This window comes from Lemur catta, chromosome 11, assembly GCF_020740605.2.
Source record: "Lemur catta isolate mLemCat1 chromosome 11, mLemCat1.pri, whole genome shotgun sequence".
NCBI lineage: Eukaryota > Metazoa > Chordata > Mammalia > Primates > Lemuridae > Lemur > Lemur catta.
The window spans coordinates 63213669-63238029 of NC_059138.1; the positions used below are offsets into that span (position 1 = coordinate 63213669).

A 24361-nucleotide genomic window follows, 5' to 3' on the forward strand; every position below is an offset into this window, starting at 1 on the left:
ATTGTATGCATTGATTTTTTTTTCCATTAAAACCAACTAATCTGATATTGGCAATAGACTGTTTCAGTAGTTATATCAAATCATATGCTACCAATAATCAGAATGTATCCTGTGTTCTATGAATTCTATGGGAATCTTTTCATTACAGACTTCTTCCTTGAATTCCTGCTACAAAAGGCAGAGATTTAATTTAAGAGTCAACTTCTAGAGAAAAAATTTTATTAGGCAGAATTTTTTTTTAAAATACCGTGACTATTCTGTAATAGCCATAGGAAAACTATAAACCAAGTCAAACTCCTTTCTAAGTCAAAGCTGTAGTTACCAGCATTTTACTCCTTCCTTGATGTTTTATCTGAGAGCTTTGCTTTTCCACTTGCCTCAGTTTTGGGGTAGGTTTCAAGGAACAGTGGATTATCTTAATGCAGTAAGAAAAATATTCTGGAAGTCATTCATCATTTGGCCACTACAGCTGCTCAAATAATAACACACTGTGCTCTAAAGGCACTTATGGTGTGGGAGTGGGGGCTGGGGGTAGGGTGGGGATGGGGATGTCAGTGGCATCCAGGACATTCATTCACTTGCCAGTGTTCTTAAAGCCCTTTTACTAAAGAAAGGGACTGTGGCTGCATTGGGACCATTTGTCCCCTTCTCCCAAATTCTTCCTTTCTGTGTTCATTTTATAATAAAGCACTGAAAAATAAGTTAATAATAATCGATACTTGCAAAAAAAGGTGTGTGTGTGTGCATGTATAAATGTCTGTGTTTTAAGAGACATTTCTTTAAATAAACTGGAAGAATTAAGCCTATTTTTTGTGGATAGGTTCTAAAAATCCAGCAGTTAGATAGATTTCCCCTTCATCCTTCCCGGATGAATATAGAAAAGCTGTTAAGTCTCTTTCTACTTTGAAAATGTAGGGCACAGACAGAATATATCTGAGAACTTAGTAGTAGGGCAAAGGGAAAGAAAAGAGATCAGAGACTAAGACAAGAGACTTCTGGGCATAAATCTGAGGATACCTTTACAAGGACTGAAAGGCAGCCTGAGGGAGAAATATGTGGTTTCATCACCTTCTAGCCGCTGATTATGATGTTAATGGCTATTATCAGCTTATATTTATTGAAAGACAGTTCTCAATGTTTCTTTGGTATTTCTGTAGATTTTGCAAGAAAAGGGACCTACTGCCTTTGTTCTGGACTTCATTCCAAGGATGTTTTTGCATTGAACAACCTTGGGAGACAGAGATTATAACTCCCCCTTGAGCAAAGAGCAGATATGTTTATTGTCCATTATAAAAGAATCAGTTTCCCTAAGCTTATGGTTTCTCTCCTGTGACACAATTAACTGCTTACCCAGATGTGACTTAGCCCTCTTCATCTTTACCTATAGGAACTGAAGTAGGAGAACCAAAGCAAACATGAGGTACATGCTGTTTGCTATGACATGATTAATAAAGTGTTTTGTCTCTGACCCAGGAGTCTCATGTCTTGTTCTAGCATCCATGAATCTGTAGCAGGCTATCTTATTACATTGTAAGAAGGGTAAAATTTCACCCTTATAAATGCTCTTCCTCATAAAATACATTTTTGGGTATGAGAAAATAATCCTTGCTCCTAATGATGCCTAGGGAAGGCTTTAAAAGAGGCTGTAGGATTTGAAGATAAACTATGTTCTAAGAGGCAAAAGAGGAAAATTAGGCCACTATGAGCAGGAGGACATTTCTTACATAGTCTTATGGAAGCAAATTGTAAATTTAATAAATAATGGATTCGGGAAAAGCAGAGATATTAAACTACAGAAAGAATAGATAGTAGAAAGATAACTCAGTACATTCTAATGATAACAATAAAAGTGATAATTAACTTACATATGGTGGTTTGCAGTTTACAAAGCATTTTCACACACATTACTTTCTTTGAGTCTTATAACAGTCTTGTGAGATAGTCTTTATTATTTTCTTAATTACACAGTTGAGAAAATTAAAGTTTAGAAAGGTTATGTAACTTGCTAGGGGCCAAAACTAATCTTAAGAAAATAAACAGTTGAAACAGGCTTAAGTAAATTGAATAAAACCAAAATAAAAATAAAAAATTGGCCATAGAATTACAATCTTTTGTCACAGATTATTCCCTTAATATTATAAATCTTCCATTTCAGTTTTGCCACACTCGCCACCTATAAACATGTGTTTCCCCTCATGTGGAAGAACAAAATCCCTCTAGTTACCCTATTTACTTTATCTATGATGATTCCTGTTTCTTTTCGCATTTAAATTTTTATAAAGAGCAGCTTATATGTATTCTCCTTGCTCTTCTTTTCCATTCACCCCATTGCAGCTATTATTCTTTTAAAAAATCCATATTAAAATCACCAATGACAGTGTAAATGATGATGACTCTAAGATGCAATAGGATCATTACTGTAAAATCAATCTCATCTTCTGAAAATACTCTTCTTTAGATTATGGAATACTATTCACTCACTTATTTCCTCATTCCTTTCTGGTTACTATTTCTCAATTGTTCTCATGTGTATCTCATCTTCTAACTGTCTTATAAATACAATTCTCTAGTGTTCCATCTCCATCCTTCTCTCCTTGATCAATCTGCTTCCATCTCATCTATGCTCATGATTTAATAACCACTCACAATGAAAGGTATACCTGTTCTATATCTCTGTCTCTGATTTCTTTCTTGAGCTTTGGATCTGTATTTCAAAGTACCTAATTTACTTCCCAAACGGATACCCTGTGGAACCAAAGGTTTAATATGTCCAAAATCAAATCACTCAACTTTCTCTCTAAACCTGTTCATTCTTGGATTGGGTGACCCATATTGACTTATTTCTCTAAGCTGAAATACCCCATCCTTCTTCCTTAGTCCCCCTAAGCAACTAGTGATTGCATTTGGCTCATTCTGCCTACAGATACCCTCTCTAATATGTGTTTACCTCTCTGTTAACAATGCCTTAATCTTCATGTAACCCTGAATATTCTACAAGCTGTCCTAGTAAAATATCCTCCTAATTGTTTTTAGTCTTCCTTTCATCAAAGATCTTATATATTTGAATCCTTGAATCCTTTCTGATTCAAATAATAATTTCACTCTCTCTGAAATTAATATCTTCAATGTCTCCCAATATTGAAGGACAATCTTTTATTAATGGCACTCATGGACCCTCTTTTTGTGACTGTTGCTGAATTCTCCAGCCTTATCTTCAGTGCTTATACTCATGCCCATGTACACACATGCACGTTCATAAACTAAAATGTATATTCCGACACACACTTCAAGTTCTTCCCTAATGTATAGTTTCTCTGCTTCTCTCACTTCTATTCAATACTTTCAATTCACATTAAAATCCCATTTCCCTCTCAACTTCTACCCACATGAAGCAGAGTTAAAAGCTCTTCAAGAATCTTGCAGATATATTAATAACATTCAAAGAATACATTTCATTCATTGCTTTATCATCATTTCCTACCATATTTGTCTCTCTGAACAGGCTGAAAGCTCCTTGATTTAAAGTGCCACACTATTCATTTCTGTATTACCCAGAGCCTAAGAGTGAAAGGCATAAAATATTATTTGCTGAATAAATGACAGATGAGTAAAATTAAGTTCCTCTAGCCTGTCTCCTCGTTTATTTCTTTTTTGTTTTGTGATACTTCGTACAATAATATAGAAGATGGCAACTAAAGAATCTTCCAGTGAATAACAATCATTAAACTATAACTGAGTTAAAGATAAAGAATATAATTTAGATATATATAAACCTCATCGATAATTTTTGTTATAATGTTCTCTAATAATATTACTAATAAAAACAAGAGTTATTATTATATAGATAGGGATTATTATCCTCAATTTATAGGTAAAGAAATAGAGGTTTAAAAAGATTGTGATGACTTGCCTAATGTCTGAAAGTAAATGGTAGGTTATACTTTACTCCTGTGATACTGAACAATTAGTAGTTTTCACCAAATATTTCAATTCTCCCCCAGCACTGGGAAGATGGGAGAAATGCTCTTCTCTTAAAGTGAGATATGACCATGTGTTTTGCTTAGGCCAAAGAAATGTCAGCATATCCCTACCAGGGAGAAGGTCTAAGAGTCAGCGCCTAATTCACAAGCTCTCTCTCTCTCTTTCTCTGTCCCTCTCTCTTTCTGCGCCACAGCAACTGCCAATTTTTAACATTGATGGCTGCTCCATCTGACTGGGATTTGATTGAGGACATTGTGAAATTAAACCACTTGCTGACTCAAATCAAAAATGTAATATGAGCAAAAAATAAACTTCTGTTTTGTTAAGCCACTGAGACTTTGTGAATTTTATAATCATAGCATAAGTTGGCCCACCTTGACCAATACTCCACAGAAGTCATAACTTCAATATTAAAGTTTGTTTAACCATAAATCTAAATAAAACTGGTTTTTCTTGGCAAGTCTGAAAAGTTTAAAGAAATAGATGTTTAAAATTCATTGAAAGTTACTTGTCTTTAGGGAACTAAAATAATGGGAATTTAGACATTCATACTTATTATTTTCATTTGCAATTGAGAGATTTAGGTATTGAAAGATTTAAGACATAGGGACACAGAGAAGTCACCAACAAGAAATTCAATCTGAAGGATTACAACAAATAGGAACCAGAGACAGAGAGGAGGCAACAGAGATTATGCAGCCAACATCCATTCCAGAAATACAATCTGGGTCATAGCCAGGAACTGCTGAGTTAATCAATGCAAATCAGAAGAAACAGGGTCAGAAATGAGAGACATACATTATCTAAAATAGAGTTGCATATTGAAATTTCAGACCAAGTGTCAGGGCAAAGTCAAGACATTTTAGGTAAGTCAAGATATTTCAGATAAGTAGTATAACTGAAAAGGCCTAAATCAAAGGGAAAAAAAGTGACATTTGATATTCAACTACATCAGCTACCACTATCATGATCTTAATCATGACAATAACATATTGAATCCTGAGCTCTTTACATACATTTTCACATTTGCTCATCGAGGCAATCCCCTGAGGAAGCTGAAGCGTACGTACATCACAGCACTGGACCTCAAACCCAGTGTTATCTGACACCAAATTATGTGTTCTCAGACACTATGCTAAATGGCCCTGTGCCATTTATCCATTTTGTCTTATACAAAGAGAGTAATTATCAATAAGTGGCTTGGCCTCCCAAAATAGAGCCAATCTAACACAGGGTACCGGACAGAAGTAAAAGCTAATCTCAGCGTGATGAACTGAAAAGAGGTCTAGCATGTGATCTAAATTTGCCTAACAACGAAATGAGTATACACCTGAGAGGAGGTCAAGTCTTCTCCCTCCTCTTTCTTTGTCCCATCATTATGGATCAAGCACAAAACATGTCTCAAAGACACAATTAGATCATCATGCTACAATGCAGAGTTCCTCAAAGAGACGAGTAAAGCTCTTAAAATGGAAAAGGATGTAACCTTATTTTTGTTACAGTTGCTTAATGATTTACTTTTCATCTCTCGTTTCTTTCCCATGTTTTTAGTACAAGAGAAAGGTTCCAGGGGCAGGAGGAATGAGTGTGGGCAGAATGCTGGAACCTTCCTCTACTTCAGGCAGAGTCTCACCGAGAGTCACACACTGCCCAGCCAGATACACGAGGGTGAGAGACCAGAAAGACATGTTGGGGCAAAGCCGTAGTCAGCATCTGTGTTGCTTTGCACTGTCTTGAACGCAAAAACACTTAGGGAATGATGTGGCTGATGGAGGTATTAGGATCTGAATCTTGGATTGTAGCTTTTCCTATTTTAGAAACATGATTAATAATCTATTTATTAATAAATCAATCTCCATAAGAAACATAAATGAATTATTACTGTTTTGACTTTGTTATCACTTACAGAGCCACAGCTCTATACCAGCTAATCTGCCAGAAATGGCTTATTGTGAGGATTAAATCAGTTAATACTTGTATATTATTTACAGTAGTACGATAAAAACTCATTATTTATTACGATGCTGATCATTGTCTCATGAAATCCTACAACAACATTTTGAGGTTTGATTCTACTTTTTCAAGTGAAAAAGCTGAGGCTCAGGCAGTTTATGTAACATTCCCAAGGTCATACCCCTAATCAGTAAAGACAGGGCTGAAATTCAGCACCACCAAGTATGAGTTTGAATGCTCTTTCCACTAAGCCGTGCCACATGCCTCTCTCTCCAGTGGAAGAAATTGCACACCAGGTTCAGACACGAGGCACATTGGTCTTTATTGAAAAGAACAAATTCACCATAATTTTGTAACTCTTAACAATGCCAGCTGCTATAAACAGTATGAAATTTATGAAAGTTTGGAAATGTTCCCACCATAATAACACAGTATTTTTCAAAAATAATTTACATGCTATATAACACACTTTATATATAGCAAATGAAGAGCTAATCCTAAGTGACAATATGTGGGCAGATAATGAATCATTTGGAAATCTCATGTAGACTTTACATAGAAAATATTGTTATCCATGAAAAGACTTGGAGTTTCTTAACCCTTTGCTGTGCCACGGAACCACAGCAGGAAGCACCCAGAGGCCAGTAATGTGATAAACTCAATTCTCTACACGGCAGGAGTGAGAGCTTTCTATCTTATAACAGTTTGGATGACTTTATATAAAAAGTGGAGGAGAAAATTATAGTCCCCTCCCACATATCAATGGAAAAGCTTCCCATGGAGTGACTCAGCCTGAAACCTTAAACAGGAGCACGGTCGCAGCATGTTTCAGGCAGCCACAGCAGGCTGCACGTTAGCTGCCGTCCGCATTTGTGGGGACAACACAGAACCGCGGCTGCCAAGAGCACCAGAAGCTTCTACCTTGTGAGAAGAATCTAGTCTTGTGGCACAAAAAAAAAAAAAAAAAAAAAAAAAAGACACAAAATCTTCACGCTTCAATATGTGGCACTTTTCTACTCGATCATCCACAATACGTTCAAACAGCCAACAGAACACAATTACTCCCTCTCTATGAAGATAATAATCATAAACAGTCATATCACTATCAATTCTCCAGGCACTGTTCTCATTACTTCACCTATATCCATCCATTCAACTTAATACTCACAACACTAGACATGTTTTCCAGACAAAAATATAAAAACACAGATTTATTAAGTAAGTTTCCCAACATCAGATATCTAAAGTATGGTGGGATAAGGATTTGAACCCAAGTTATTTGATGGGCTAGCTACCTAACTAGCTGGGCCAGTATCACCCAAATCATCCTCAATTAATTTTGAGAAAAGCTTAGCAGTTAAGAGAACAATCATAGTTCCAGGGTGGCGATTGTGGAGAAAATCTAAAATCTGATAAGTAACCCGAGGAAATGATCTTTATGGTAATACTCTAGGTCCAAAATTGAATGATTTGGTTTTGCTGGAGTAGGAGTTCCATGAGCTCATTCATCTTGCCCAAGAGTTCCACAACCCCACCCCATCCCAAAAAAGCATATAAAATACTTATTTGATATATATCACATATAATCTTAGTATGTAGCAAATTTAACTTTAAATCACTTTTTTATTTCCTAATTTAATGTATATAAACAATTTCTTATTAAAAGGTATGAAACAGTTAAAATCAAGAAAGCAAATTCAGTATGCCATTTTCCTACTAGAGTAGGGAGGAATGTCACTTTGCCAATATTGCATTGCAACATGAAAAATCTAATCTTTAAAAGCCCTTGATAAACTGATTGCATATACTGAATAGCATGGAGACTGTACTACTTTTATAATCTTCAGGATGGTAAGTTTGTTTCAAGTTATATCCTGACAATGGAAATTTATTACAGAAGAATACATTCTAATCGTGGTATTCTTTAATTCCTAAGTACACAGGAAAATTCTTGGAGTAGTAAATCTAGCACTTTCATGTTGTTGTCTTGCTTATTTGTAAAAGAGTAGCAAGTATAATAATCATGGGACAGGCACTATTTCTTTAAATTAATAGTTAACTGTTCATTTGTCTTCTCATACAATCCATTTTAATAATGTTCTTACACTTATTGTATTGTTTCATAGTACCAATGTACCAACCACTTGTTAGTTTTTGTCTCAATATATTATAATTTTTATGTTTATGATAATTTTTATAACCATTATTTAGGCATTTCCACAAATTGATTACTAATTCAAGCATTCTTATGGCATAATTAAAGTACCCCATATTACTTAGCCAATAAAATATAAGCAGCAGCCTATAATACCTTTAAGACTTTAGTAGAAATGTCTTTCTGCTTATCAATTCAAATGGAATTTCTATATCTGAGCAACAGTAATTATAAATGATGTTTTGGCTATCATAGCAATAATTATCTATTTTATGTTAACACTTCCTATAATACTTACAGGTATTTTTCCTGTAAGTACCCAAATGCTGGAAAATAACATTTTAATAATCAAGCCAAGTTCAACACGACCTACACCAAACTCAGTGTTTTCTTTGCTTGAAGAATTATATCACCATAATCCCATCTTCCAAGTCTGGAGCTCAATTTGAGACCTTTCTCTCTCTCAATTCTCATATTTTATTATTTTCCAAGCTCTTTTCTGTTAGTTTTAATGTTACAATATCTGAATCCCCACTGTTTAACTCATCATTCATGATCCACATTATGTGGTCTATTCCAATAGCTTATTAATTGGCCTGATTCTAGTTTCTTACCATCACCTTGTACCATTTTCTCAGTTGTCAAATTAAACTTCTTAAAGTATAAAATTGTTCATGTCACTCTACCATTTATAACCCTACAATGACTCTTCACTGACTGACTCAAGTTAAGCATTGCCTATTTTGATCCCATCTCATTTTTACAGCCTTAATTCCACTTATTCCCTTCAATTGTGATGGGCTAAATGTGGTTCACCTCCCTTCTTCAAATATATGCTAATTTTTCCTTTTTCTCCATATCATGTCATTTGTTATTTAATATTTACCTTAAACCTATTTTTCATGATTAATTTTAAATTCTAATTCTTCTATGAAGACTTCCTTTTCTTTTCCCAACTCCAACTGAATACTAAAACCCTATAAGAACTTTAATGCTTGCCTGTGACACTTACAGTATTCTTATTCTGCCTAGATACAGAATCATTGATACATTAGTTTCCACCCTTAATTAAACCGTAAATTGTTTGCAGAGAGGGCTCCTATCTTTTCATATTTGTATTTCCTCTGTTAGGGAGACTACTCTCCCTAAATAAGATGCTCAGAAATGTTTACCTAATGATTGGATATGCCACAACAGCAAGGAGCATGTAGAAATTTAAAATTATAGGTAAATCATTTTTTAATAAATTTAGAAAGTATTGAGTATAAGAATGCAGATGAGAAACAAGAATTTGGCCATTCTTGGCTAAATCTTCTTAACATGATGAATGGACGAATTGTGCATACAGTGGCCCTAAAAAAACCCCCTTAATATGTAAAAATAAGGTTCTGTGAAGTGAATTATCAAAGCTGATCATTTGTGTCAATACACACACTAACAAGTGGGCCTGAGGTCCTGACATCTCTTTCTTTTGCAACCTCTAATTCTAATCCACAACGTATCTATGACTCCCTACTTCCAGTCTTTCTTGAGATGATAGGTTAAGCAGAAAAAAAACAAAAGCAAAACTCACTTTTTCCCTTTCTCCTGATATCTCTGAATCAGAACATCTTGACTCCAGTATAACATTGCTTTTTTTATCCTTTTACTTCCTCGTCACTCCCTTTGTGCTCCTGTCGTTCTTCTCCTCTCTTAGAGTATTACCAGTCTCCATTCTGCCAGCATGTCTCATCCTCTGCTTTATTTCTATTACAGCTGGAGTGTTTTCCAAGCTTTGTTTTGCATCTAACGTCCTACTTCCTTTTCTTCTAGATTTGATGCTTGATTTAATTTGCCCTTTCCTTTCTATCGCGTCAAAAAGGAAGTCTCAAGTCAACCTCTTTCTAAAACACAAAAGACACGCTTGCATCTATGCCCATGATGAACAGGATCTATGGTCTCTTCTTACAAATAAATGATACTTTGTTTAGCACAAATGCCAAATAAAATCATATTATTAATACTTACACTCAGCATATTTCTGAAGCTGAGAAAATTCTGAAGGGCTGAGGTGGGCCCATTTTTCCTGGTTTGTCATGGTGGTGGTGAGGAGCTCTCTCACATGCCAGGTGAGGGATTCTTCACTCAGGTGTTGGGCAGAGCTCTATGCTTCAAAGATTCCACACGGCATGATTCATGATAAAATACCTTAAGCTTTCAAAATATGCAAACTGTCCACATGAAACTGCTGTGGATGTTTGGAGTTTCAATAATGTGTTAACTGCAAAAAGAAAAACACAAAGATCAAAAGATTAGCATTATTGCATAAAGGAAAAATATCGACAAGTATAAAATATTAAGGATTTTTAATTCCTAAATAATATATTTGAAAGGTATTTTAATTTGTATAATACTTAATTTTTAATTGTTTATCCATACTTTAATGGTATTTTATATGCATTTGCTATTGCCAAATTATAGAAATAAACATAATTAAGAGTACAAAATGTGAAGAAAATTTTATATAAAGTATAGTTTCATAAAAGTAAATTTTTTTGTGTTCAGCTTTATAATATAGACTTCCAGCAATTGCTTGGAATGGTCTTCAGCAGCAACACAGATACTTGCAAGCATGCAAATCTATCTTGATGAGTCATAAATTTTTTCTAGCAAGCAAATAAAGAGAATAGTTTACTTTTACAAGTTTTAAAAATTCCAAAAAGAATTGCCAAATTAAAGCAATTCTAAATGTCTGAAAGACTTGTGTAATGATAGTAGATGATTCTATTGTGAATCATGCTTTAAAATAAATCCCTAGGTTGTCATGGACCTACATTCACTGGCTATATCTGTAAAGGCAAACAAAATGAAAAACCATCTGATTTCAACATTTTTGTCAGAGACTATACTCAATTGCTCATTAATCAGCCAGACTGTCACTGAAATCTTTATAGAAAATGAAGTATTTAGAAAGAATTACTTGGTTTATGAAACGATTTCACTGGAAGGCTTATTTGCACGATAGATGTCATTACTTAAAGTCACAGTACTTCTGTGGACAAGTCTCACTTGGTCTTAGTGCCTTTCTTCAACATCACTTTACTACTTTCCAACATCAAACCCAGAACATCACTGTCAAATCCCGTCATCCTGTCTTTAAAAACCATTCTTTTTGGTCTCAAGTGTTCAGGGTCCCTGCACTCAACTTTACAAGGTGGTCTTTTGCTATTTAATGGGGAAAATGATGATATTAATGTGTTAACATAGGTCAAATTGTTGAGTATCTTTCTCTCCCAGAGACAACCATGAATTTGTGGATGCAATGCAAACAGAAAGCAGTAGGAACCTGTAATGGACATTTCTGTGTCTTCTACCCAGTTTCCTCCTGCTGATTTCCACCTTCACACAAATGTTATTCTAACTCCCTGTCTCTTTCTAGTTGCAGACAGTTTTGGTGGGACTGTAAAACAATGTGTACTGTCCTTCTCTTACTAACGGGATACAGATGAGTCAGTCATATTGGCACATTACACTCCATCTCCTGGGGCTTTAAATGTCGAGTGGAGCACTTCCAGGACAGGGTGAAAATAGTTGTACCTAAATTATTACAGAAATAATTGGATACCTGTCCTAGTCTGAGCCTGACTCTCCAGCTATCTCGTTACTTCCAGAAGCTTATGATATTCTTTTAATAAAGGATTAAATGTATGCATATACTGAGACATCACAATGTAATTATATGTGATTATTGTTTGTTAATTAAAATCTTTTTAAAAATAAAATTTAAAAGTCCAAGACTTAGTGGGCCAGAATCAATTTCTATTGCCTACAATCCTAAAATTTTAACTGATGATAATGGCAGTTCATTTATTCATTCTTTTTTTCCCCTTTTATAAGTTTCAGAATATTATGGGGGTACAAACATTTTGATTACATAAATTGTTTTTGTACCATTTGAGTCAAAGTGTGCCCATCCCCTAGATAGTGTGCATTGTACTCATTAGGTGTGAATTTACCTGTCCCCACCTGCTTGATTTCTGATTAATGTTATTTCCATATGTGCACATAAGTGTTCATCTATTTATTCCAATTTAATGGTGAGTACATGTGGTGTTTTCTTTTTTCTTTCATTCTTGTGATACTTCACTTAGAAGAATGGTCTCCAGTTCAATCCAGGTTAATACAAGAGGTACTAGTTCACCATTTTTTATGGCTGAGTAGTACTCTATGGTCTACATACAGCCAAGGAAACAATTATTAGAGCAAATAGACAACCTGCAGAATGGGAGAAAATATTTGCATGCTATATATCCAATAAAGGGCCGATAACTAGAATCTATAAGGAATTCAAGCAAGAAAAAAAATCAAACAGCCTCATTAAAAAGTGGACAATAGACATGAACAGAAGCTTTTCAAAAGTAGATAGACTAATGGCCAAGAAACATGAAAAAATTCTCAACATTTCTAATCATCAGGGAAATGCAAATCAAAACCACAATGAGATATCGCTTAACTCCAGTCAGAATGGCTTTTATCAAAAAGTCCCAAAACAACAAATGTTGGCATGGATGTGAAGAGATAGGAACACTCATCCACTGGCATGGATGTGAAGAGATAGGAACACTCATACACTGTTGGTGGGACTGCAAACTAGTACAATCTCTATGGAAGTAGTACGGAGATACCTCAAAGAACTACAAGTAGAACTACCATTTGATCCATTTATTCATTCCAATGTTGTTGAGCCCCACTGTATATCCAGTGCCTAGACAGCATTCTAGGCACTGTTTACATAGCAAAGTTCAGAACATACAAAAGATGAAAATAATGCTAATTCCAACAGCGTGTCAGCTTTATTGAGAGCATGAGTATGCAAGGCACTCCCTAATCCTTCACAAACCAACTCTGTGAGGTAGGTCCTAATAGTCTCCCCTTTGGACGAATTAGAAAACTGACACTGAGTGACTGGAACCTGGTAGGTATGGCAGAGACTGCTGGAAGCTCACCCAGTATACATTCTCCCTTGCTTACTTGGTAACAGAACCTTAATTTTATTGAATGAAAATAATTTAAATGACGACATTCCCCAGGTTCCTTGGGTGAAGAAGTGGCCAATGAGATGTAAGCAGGTGTTGGTGAGGCATACAGGAAAGTTCTATTAGAGGAAACAGCTGTCAAGGGTCCTTTTAATCTTTTTTTTTTCCCTCCACCTTCCTACCTGAAATGTTGACATGTTGGCTTCAAATCCAGAAGTTTCTTGCACTAGTAAGATAACATTAGAATGGAAACTATGCGCTAAGGATGGTAGAGCCACGTATACTAGACAAGGGTAGGCAAACAGCTGACTGTGCAACAAATTCGATCCACCACTTGTTTTTATAAAAACAGATTAATTGGAGCAGAGACACACCCATAAGAGAAACCAGAAAGAAGCAGATTTGGAAAAGATTTCAATGCTAAATAACGAGGTTTGGGCATTATCCTGAAGGCAGTTAGGTACAATGAAAGGACTGCAAAATAAAGCCAGAAACCTGATCATTCCAACATTTTGGGAAAATGTCAACATCTTCATTTAGTTCCTTTCTCTTTCACTTGTATTGCTGCAATCATTTCTTAACTGCTCCTCTGAGCTCTCCCCTGTCCTTAACAGCCAATTCCCAAACCCCCCTTGGTGTCCTTGGATGGTCATGAACGAAGATGATTCCATAGGCCTGTCTGACAAGTTATCAACAAGTTAATATGTTACAATAGTAATAACAATTAGTTAATTAATCATAGCTTGCCATCTGGCTACCTGTTCTGAAATGTATTAAAATCCTCCAGTTAATTAAGTATAAGAAACCAAAATTGAAAATGACTGATGAACTGACATCTTTCAGATCTTTACATGAATGCTGTCCACTCAGCAAATCCTTACCTGGTCATTCAATTTAAAACTGCACACTCATACATACCATCCCTCCATCACTCTTTTATTTGTTTGGAATATAATGTATTATCATCAAATGCTTCACTTATTCATATTGTTTAATATTTGTTTCCCGACACTAGAATCAAGGGCAACATAAGTGGATTTGAGCCTGGATGGAATTTCATAAAACGAACAAATCAACTAAAAATGCTTGTTAGGTTTGCCCTTGATTTTCATCCAGACCTCTGTATTAAGATTCTTCATCACCATCCTGTCCTATACTCCAATATGTAAACCCTATGGAGGGCAGGGATTTTTGTTCATTTGTTCACTGCTGCTTCCCCATTGCTTAGAAGAGTACATGGTACTTAGTAGCACATCAGTAAATATATCTTGAGTGAATTTATTTATTTCCTTTTTTTCCATAAAGAAAAATTTGAGTGGGAGAGTTAGAAGGAACTCTTGAAACCGAGAAAGAAAAAATGGTGCATAAAGAAGAAACCATGAACAAAAGTCACCATGGGCTTCACTTTTCCTAGGGGCCACAACTATTTCCTTCAACTAAATGGGCATAAACAAAATGAGTTGCACTTTCAGATACAGAGCTTTTATATTGCAAAAGGATAGCTTTATTTCCAACAGTTTGTCAAATTGTTTAAAAAATATAACTAGCCCTATAAAAATGAGCATCGTTCCCAAGAAATGCCTTAACTGAGATATTAATTAACCAATTTATAAAACCACCTTACACATGAGGTTCAAGTACATTTTTAAATTATTTCTAGTATCTAACAAATACACCACTTAGGCTTTCTTTCATTTAGCATGACCTGGTCAACTTAGGTCTTCACTTTTTATATCAAGAACAGTGTCTCTGAATTTGCTCTTCTAACCCAATTTGCATTTTGACAAGTGGTATTTACAGAGTAATGGCATCTCTGAAGGACTCACAGTAAATTTTCTTTGGCTCTTGGATTTAGTTTATTCTAACACCAAAATGCTTTGACTAAAAACCTCTTTTTCTCACCCTTCTCCTAATGGAAGCCCTTGATTTCTCATAATTTGGGTAGTTCTAACTTTCATCATGTGATATGACATGTAGCAAAACAATAAAAATAAGGGTGAGGTGCAGATGGAAATATTTTTTTCTAGTCAAATCTTTTAACTAGTTGAACTGACATATCATAAGTCTGTGAAACGAGAAATGTTGCTTGTACAATATTAAATACAGAGGTATTCTCCATGCTTCAGAGGGTAATGAAAATGATAGCAGCACTTTCTTATTATCTCTGCCTCTTCATAAATGGGTATAAAGAATGTGACAATATTCAGTTGGGATTCCCTAGGGTGCATTCACAGTTTTCCTGTTCCTCTGCAGAAGGCTTTCTTTAGACACCTAAAATGAGTGCCAGGAGGGATCCACTTTGCTGGCTTTTGGAAAGCAGACTAATTCTGGCCTTCCTATCTAGTTAGTGGATGCACCACTTTGCTTAGTTGGGGGCAGGAAATAATCATGTTAGAAGAGTTGAAGAAGGCTTTTTGGCCCATTGTACCTGGACAAAAACACAATCTATGTAATTCGAGAAAGATTCAACCTCCTCATGAAGAACCTGTTAGGCAATATCTCCATAAATGAAACAGATGGGTTTGATGCATCATTTGTTAGTCATATTAAGTATAGATTTTTAAATAATTATTAGAAGTCAGCATGTCATGACTCCAATCATTGAATAGGAGTTTGCAAACATTAAGGCACACTGAAGAGTGTATATATACAAATTTAAGGCATTATGATAGCTGAAAATATTTACTCAAAACCAAATGGTGAGGTAACCATTGGAAAAAATCCTGGAGAATGCAGAGAAAGAATGCAGAGTTAAAATAACAACCATAAAATTGCTGGAGGAAAAGTAGGATGAAATTAAGTGGGATATTAACTATATCAATTGATTCATAATTATTTGTTCATTTAATCAATAAAATAAATCTAAATTTGAGACCCAGTGGCACACTAGGTGCTAAGCCAGATGCTGGGGATATAGTGCTATGCTAATTGGATATGGTATCTGAGCTCCTAGACCTTGTTCAGGGGGGAGATCTACATTTCACAAACCATCTATACAAATACATAATTATAAACTGTAAAAAGTTATATTTAAAAAAACAAAAAAAAATGTATAAGAGAGTACAACAGGAAGTACTGATTTAGTCTGGGAGATTCAAAGAGCAATCCATAAAGGAAGTTTTGATTAAAAATTGTAAACTTGACTAAGGACAAAAATATTCTGAGCAGAAGCCTGGAAAAGAAAGGGGGGAGGATTACAAATATTGGAAGAACTTTAAAGAAGTCAATTATGACTGGACCCTGATGAGCAAGAAGCAGAGGGGCACAAGGTTTGGCTGGAAAATGGATAAGAGCTCAATCATGGAGATGCACAAAGGCCCTACTGAGGATAGTACAATTTGTCATGAAAAAATTATGAAGCCATTGATGTATTTTGTGCAAGAGATTTACAAGATTGACTTAAATTTTAACAAGTCCACCCTGATCAATGGATAAGAATAGAAGTGGGAAGCCCATCTAGAAAGCTATTCCAACACCGGGTGAGGCTAAGTGGCTTTAACTAGGGAAATGGCAGTAAAGATGAAGTTAAAAGGCTGAATTCAAGACATTTTTGAAGCAGAATTTGATAATGAATAGAATATGTTGTGTGCGGGATGGAAGGATCAAGAACGACTGCTGTATTTTTGGCTTTAGCACAGAAAATGGAAAGAACTCAAAGAATTCCCAAATATTGGAATAGTACCAGGTTTGATGAGAACAGAAAAATCAGTATTTAGTTTTGGGCTGTATTAAATTTGAGATGATCATCAGACATCTGAATTGAAGGTACTAACAGATGGTGAGATAATCTTAGAGCTAAGAAAAGAGACACGAGGTATGATATTATGAGTTGTCCAGTATAGATGATATTTGAAGATTTGGGAATGGATAATTCTGCTTGATATGGCAGCAATGAAGCTGCCCCATGAAGCTCTGCTTCAAGAAAGGACTTGCCATTCAGCTGCAAAGACTGCAATTAGCTGACAGCATCTACTTCTGATCTTCAGAAGCCAGCTTGGCTTTTGAACCAAACACTTGTCACAGACAGGGGTCAATGATAAAAGATTATGGGTATACTACAACTATGCCATTTCTGTCCATTGGGGACTCCTTTAATGGTCCATATTTGTTCCAGACCTTCCCATCGAACTGGCTGAGATTTCATCTGATCTGCATGGTGGTCTGAGGCTATTTGTGACCAATCCTGCATTTCCCACCCTCCTTCTTTTCACAGGTGTCAATTTTACATTACAGTTTGAAGACTTTCCCTGCCCAACTCTTCTTGCTTTTTCCCCCTTTTAATCTTTCCTGGGAATAATTTCTTGATACGTGTTTACATCTCTAACTCCATCCTAGTGTTTATTTCCTAGTGAGGGATTCCATGTATCAGGATCCCCATAGGAAACAGATGGTACAATTAACATGTGTAATTAAGAGTTTAATGAAAAGATTATTTAGGAAGTGTGGACAGGGGTAATAAAAGCTAGAAGATGGTACAATACCTTACACTAGCAATAGCAGGCAATTTATTGGACCTGTGTCTAGAGGGACTAAGGATGTTTCAGTTTACAGACTCCAGAGTAGCTATATATGGAGAGTCATCTGATAAGATTTGCTATGGTTTGAATATTTGTCCTTTCTAAAACTTATGTTGGGCCAGGCACGGTGGCTCACGCCTGTAATCCTAGCACTCTGGGAGGCCGAGGCAGGTGGATTGCTCGAGGTCAGGAGTTTGAGACCAGCCTCAGCAAGAGCGAGACCCCATCTCTACTAAAAAATAGAAGGAAATTATCTGGCCAACTAAAATATATATACAGAAAAAAATTAACCGGGCATGGTGGCGCATGCCTGTAGTCCCAGCTACTCGGGAGGCTGAAGCAGGAGGATCGCTTAAGCCCAGGAGTTTGAGGTTGCTGTGAGCTAGGCTGATGCCACGGCACTCACTCTAGCCCGGGAAACACAGCGAGACTCTGTCTAAAAAAAAAAAAAAAAAAAACTTATGTTGAACTTCAATTGCCATTGTAACGTTATTAAGAAGTGGGACCTTTGAGAGGTGATTAGGCAACGACGGTTCCACCCTTATGAGTGTGATTAATGACATTATAAAAGGTCATATTCAGCCCTCTTTTTCTCTTTGCTCTTCCACCTTCCACCATGTGCTGATGCAGCAAGAAAGCCCTCCGCAGATGCTGGTGCACTGATCTTGGACTTTCCAGCCTCCAGAACTCTGATAAAATAAATTTCTTTTTATGATAAATTGCCCAGTCTCGGGCATTCAGCAGTGAATGGACAGAGACAGAAACCATGGCCTTACGTAGCAGGACACATTTCTCTTGGAGTGACCTAGCTGGACACCAGGTAGGGTAACAAATTCCATGATGTTATTCTGCAAATCTCTAATCTCCTCCAGTGCCTCACTTTGACCAAACCTAACCATAAACCAGAGGACAAAGACCACCACCCATGCAGTCTTAGCAATATAAAACGGCCTCTAAAGGCACAGGGCAAGATGAGAAAAGGGCAAAGAGGAAATCTGCAAGGGCTAATGCAAACTACCCAGCACATCTGGGACAAAAGTGTAGTGTGAGAAAGACACCCTGGACAAAGCTCCAAGGAGTGCCCAAATTTAGAAATCAGAGGTGGAAAAAGGCCTTCCCCATCTCACCCCACTCTACCTCCAAAAAACAGCTAGCAGAATATGGTGTCAATGAAGACAACAGGAGAGAAAGAAAAGAATTTTTCACAGAAAGGATAGAAGACAGTTTTCAAAAGTCACTGAGCAATTAAATAAGATGATGATTGAAACATCCAATGGCAACATGGTGGTTACCGACAACCTAACAATAGCAATTTCTTTGAAGACGGGCAGTTAAGATTATAAAGGGTTGTACAGGGGAGCTGAGCTTAAAAATCAGTGTCTGTGAAAGTCATCAACTCTTTGAGAAGTGTGATTGTGAGAAGTGGAGAGACAGAAATAGCTATCCAGAAAAAAGTTGTCTTTGTCTTTTTTTGTAAAACTTACTGAAATAAATTTCAAATTTGATGAGAAAAGTTTATTAGTGAGACTGGTTAAAACTTCAGGAGAGAGAGAAGCTGCCTAGTATTTGAAAGTCCTTAAAAAAGGCAGGAGGAGATAAGTTCCAGAAAATATGTGAGGACCAAAATTTATCTTAAGGATGGATACAGATGCAAGCAGTTTTGTAGATTTGGTGCTTAGAATGTAAAATATTTCTGATTGATTATTTCTGTCTTCTCAATAATGTATAAATCCCTGTTATCAGTGGTGAGCTGTGTTAGGAAATGATGGGGGAAGAAGAAAGTAACAGTGGGAAGATATGAAAAAATTATATAAAAATGTGGTGAAGTAACCTCACTAAAGCCATGCAGTAAGAGCAGCAGAGTTGAACCAGTTGGATATTGCTATTTATTAATTTGGAACCATAATAATCAGTCTGCTTTTAAACTGAATTTGTAGACAGGCATCTAGAGGACAAATAATCATATTCTTACACTTTTGAATCAGGCCCACATTCCCATTCAAGCTCTGAGCTAAGCATCATCCCTGTGTAAAGTGAATCACTTCATCAGCTGAACCTCAATTTCCTTTCTTATGAAAAGTAGATAATTCCACCCACTTCACATAGGTATTAGCATTTAATGAAATAACGTGCACAATACATAACAAATAAAATGTTCTCAATAAATGCTATTTTCTCCTTGCTTTTATAAGTAAGGGTTTAAGATGTATTTGTGGCACTGAATTTAGATGTATATATGGTATGCATAGTGGGGGGGAAGATTGGAAATCTGCAAACCTTTGAGAAGATTATGTGGGTGGCTTAATATAAGATTCATAATTGTGTTATTTTTGGCCTCTGCTGACACATAAAAAATCTAAAAGAAAAGGTTCAAGGGAAATCTTTGGTGATGCAAAAGAGGGAAATATAACAAGCTTTGTATTGTGTACTTTTTTTTAAGTTAGGGTTTTGAACTTGGATTATTATTTTATTTTCTTCTTTTTGAGAAAGTTAACTTTAAGTGAATTTTCAATTCTCTTTCTCTTCATATGATTTTAAGAACACCTTTTAGAATACAGACTGACAGGTTCGGTGAAAACGGGGATCATGTACAGGGATAGAATCTTTCTCAACATGAAATAATGTATGTAAAATGCTCTGGCAGATTCTATTTTCCGAGAATGACAATAATAATGTATCTCTCATCTCACATGGCCTTCTAGAATCCTGTTATACTTCTTCAAAAGGTGGTGTCTACATCTCCCCCATTGCACTAGTGAGTACCTCTGTAACTTCCTTAACCAATAGCTTACAGCACATGTAATGCTATGCAGCTTCTGTGTCTAGATTATACAACTGTCACACACACTTCAACCTTACTTTCTTTCTTGAGATGCTTGCTCTTGGAAGTTAGCCAACATATCCTAAGGAGCCCAAACTAGCTCATATAAAAAGACTACTTGGAGAAGCTAAGTGTAGGTGTACCAGGCAACAGTCCAGCTGAAGTCCCAGTCAACAGCCAGCATCAACCCCCAAATGTGTGAGTAAAGATGCCTTCAGATGATTCCAGCCCATGCTGGCAAACACCCCCTTCCTCAACCTTGAATTCATCTCAGCTGAGATACCAGATACTGGGGAACAGAAATGAGCCAATTTTACTATGCCCATTCTGAATTCCTGACCCACCAAATCTAACAAGTGCAGTGAAATGGTTGTTTTACAGCACTAAGCATGGGTGATTTGTTATGCAATAGTAACTAGAACAAGTTAGTTAGGGCAACATTTGACACATATAAAAAGCAATTAAAATATTATTGCTGTTATTGTTATTACATTTAAGCACACGCTACATGAAGTATGTGTATATGTGTGTGTTATTCTTAATTTACCATTCTTACATTATATGGCCAGGTGCATATTGTTTATCAATTCTCATCACCCGCTGAAGTAAGGAATAAGGTCTTTGGGAGGTGAGTATAAATATTTAATCTGGATTTTCTTCCAGTTTTGGACTTTACAGCCATAGATTGTTGAATGAGTGAGGGTCAGAGGCAAAGATTTCAAACCCAAAAAGAGAAGAGGTCCATTTTGCAGGCCATGTTTTGTTATCTTTGTCAGGGAATAAGTCCTGTTTGTTTCTTTCATGAAGATTTTTTTTTTTTTTTTTGAGACAGAGTCTCACTTTGTTACCCGGGCTAGAGTGAGTGCCGTGGCATCAGCCTAGCTCACAGCAACCTCAAACTCCTGGGCTTAAGCGATCCTACTGCCTCAGCCTCCCGAGTAGCTGGGACTACAGGCATGCGCCACCATGCCCGGCTAATTTTTTTGTATATATATTTTTAGTTGGCCAGATAATTTCTTTCTATTTTTAGTAGAGACGGGGTCTCACTCTTGCTCAGGCTGGTCTCGAACTCCTGACCTCGAGCGATCCACCCGCCTCGGCCTCCCAGAGCTAGGATTACAGGCGTGAGCCACCGTGCCCGGCCAAGATTTTTCAAATACAAATATAAGCCCAAATGTAGAGGAGAAAATGGAAAGAATATAAAGGATAACTCTTTCCTTTGCCCCCAGGGTGCAATATTGATTAAGGAAGAATGTAGTTGAATGTTTTTCTCAATCTGTCTGACCTGGGGCTTTTTCAACAGAAAAAGATATTTCCTAGACTGTTGATTATAGCAAGTTGATGAATTTATCTTTACTGCTTTCTACATCCAGCTTTTGAAGGCAGAAACTCACTAAAAATAATTCTCCAACTAAAAGCTCCTTTCCCAAGGAAACTATGATATAATAGTTTAAAAATTCAGACTTTGTTTTGAATTAAGGATGCATGTGCTTACCAATTATATGATTTTCTTCTATTAATTAAAAAATAATAAATTTAGTCATAGATGCTTCCTAGAAATCAATGACTGCTGGCAAGGAACTAATATCTTCCAAATCTTTAATCCCTAGAAAATAATCTACTCTAATGCTGTTATTCAACTTCAAGATAAGAGTACACAGCTGCTTAAGGAAAATCACTATTGAAGTACACTGGGGACCTTTTTACTAAATGATATTTGATGTCTTCTGTGAGAAACAACTAATGCTTGTAGTAAATCCACAGTATACAACAGCGATCTGTATTCAATTTACATACCCAGACCTAGATGTCAACAATAGAACAATAAATACTTTGGTTGTATATGGTTTTATTTTCTTCTTAAAAACACTGCCTTAAACTTTCCACATGTACCCTGGTTCACCAAAAATACCACTGAGAAATATTTACAATGTCATTTTCTTATTTGTTTTCCCTATTGTTGCTAGTACCGAATTATAAAATGCTGCTTTTCCCTGCTTAATAATATATTAAACTTGTTTTGCTTTTTTTTAATTACCCAAGTGTATAAGAACTAGGGATGTTTAACCATAAATTGCAAGACCTTTTAGAAATGAGTTTGAGAAATTTTTGAAATATAACCATTTTTCTCTAAAGAATGGTTTAGAGAAATTTCACATGACATTCTCCAAGCAAAATATACTTCATCTCTATCCCTCTGGTCTTTGCATTATTTCACACCTTTATTACATCTTGCCTCACTCATTCGTAGTAAGTCCCCTTTATTCAATTGTCTTCACTACAATCAAGGTACCCTTTTTAAAAGTCCATCTGCATAGGACATCCTTTAATGGGTCTTCATTGCCTATAGGACAATGTCCAATCTGCAAAATTACCCATATATAATTCAACCATAAACTCTAAACTGGTTAAGCTTATGACATTTTGGTAAGTTAACTTTGGAGCTCATCTGTCCTAAAACTGTCACTTTGATATTTTCATTCTTTATACATGAATCTCATCTTGGGCAAAATGATAATACAAATGATCTCAGGAGAACTAAATCTGTTGTATAAACCACCTAGAGCCTGCCATATAATATATGCTTATTATAGTAGATGACTGAACTGAAAGAAGCATTATTTTTATAAGCTATGCTTTTATTCTTAATCTATAGAAGTTTACAGAATTAAAAAAGAACTAATTGACGAATGAAATTCGTCTATTGTGCATGTTAGTTGGCACATAGAGAAAAATATTTAAGAGTTTTTATAAGCACAGAATGATTTCACAAAAATGAATCAAAATCTAAACCGGAATAATTGCATGACAGCGTGTAATGCATTCCCAGTGAACCCAAGGGACACCCCTGAAAAGAACAGAAACTCTGACAAACTGAGCCACATTACAAAGCTTCTAATGTAGGTTTCTAAAAAAAGGTACTGAAAATAAATTACTCTTTTTAAGACAAATTCAAGGTGTGAAATGAGGTTGTAATATTTTAAATCAGGCCTATCTCAAAAAAGATTGGTGTGCAGCACCTGCTGTTTGGAGATCAGCGGAGAAATAGCATGCCTCAGCCTCTCCTGGTTAGAATGACCTAAATTTAGCAGCACTTGGAAATCCAGGGAGAGCCTCAATCACACCTTGAGCTCGCCTTTCAACTAAGATTTCTTCTTCAAGTTTCCTTCAGAGAGAGGATATATATCCTTTCTACTTAGGTATAAAGTTTTAATCATGAGGTAGTTGTTAACAAATACACGTCCAGGACATGACTAGAAAAAGGTAAAGAATTGAAAATTTGATTATGTAAAACTATTTTTCCACTGACCAACAGACATAGCTGACCCCCAACACAAATAAGCACACACACACATAGATCTACACAAACACACATATGCGTATGCACACATTTTGTCAGAGATTCAGCGTTTTGTCTTTCTGAGTTATAAATGATTAAGATCTTTCAGTAAAGTCTCAGACGCTGTTTTACTTACGAAAAGATTCTTTTGAGTACAATGCTTTTGGAAAGTTCAGATTCTTTCCATACTTAATTTCTTGTTCTTATTTTAGTTCTTAATTATTAACACCCTACTTGATGTTCATTAGATGTGAATTTTGATATGATTTCCTTTCTGTTCCTGTGAAGAGCGACTCATACGTACCCCTCAAAAATATTTTAAAAATAATTTTTATCAGGAGTGTTAAGGCATAAATAATAGAAAAATAAAGTTTTAATATAAAATATGTAGAACACAATCTATAAGAATATCATTATTTTATAGTGCCAATACAGATAATATAGATAATATAGTGCCAATTTAGATAATATATATGAATACCAATAATTAACATTTTTCTAAAGCTCTACAGTGCATTTGAATCTCTGAAGCCCATGTTTCTATCAATTCTAATGACAGATATAATCAGATATATGATA

At 35.8% G+C, this 24361-nt stretch overlaps 1 protein-coding gene across 6 annotated transcripts in view; it reads right to left on the reverse strand.

Moving 5' to 3' along the window:
* Nucleotides 1-24361, reverse strand: part of DGKB (diacylglycerol kinase beta) — a 643035-nt gene that overhangs the window by 569653 nt on the left and 49021 nt on the right. For 3 of the 6 annotated variants that reach the window (XM_045565379.1, XM_045565378.1, XM_045565380.1), the window contains exon 1: nucleotides 10097-10166. In XM_045565379.1, the coding sequence (XP_045421335.1) occupies nucleotides 10097-10166 (70 nt within the window). Of the gene's footprint in view, nucleotides 1-10096; nucleotides 10350-24361 lie in introns of those variants that run through there. The other 3 variants (XM_045565377.1, XM_045565376.1, XM_045565381.1) reach the window with 2 other exon arrangements.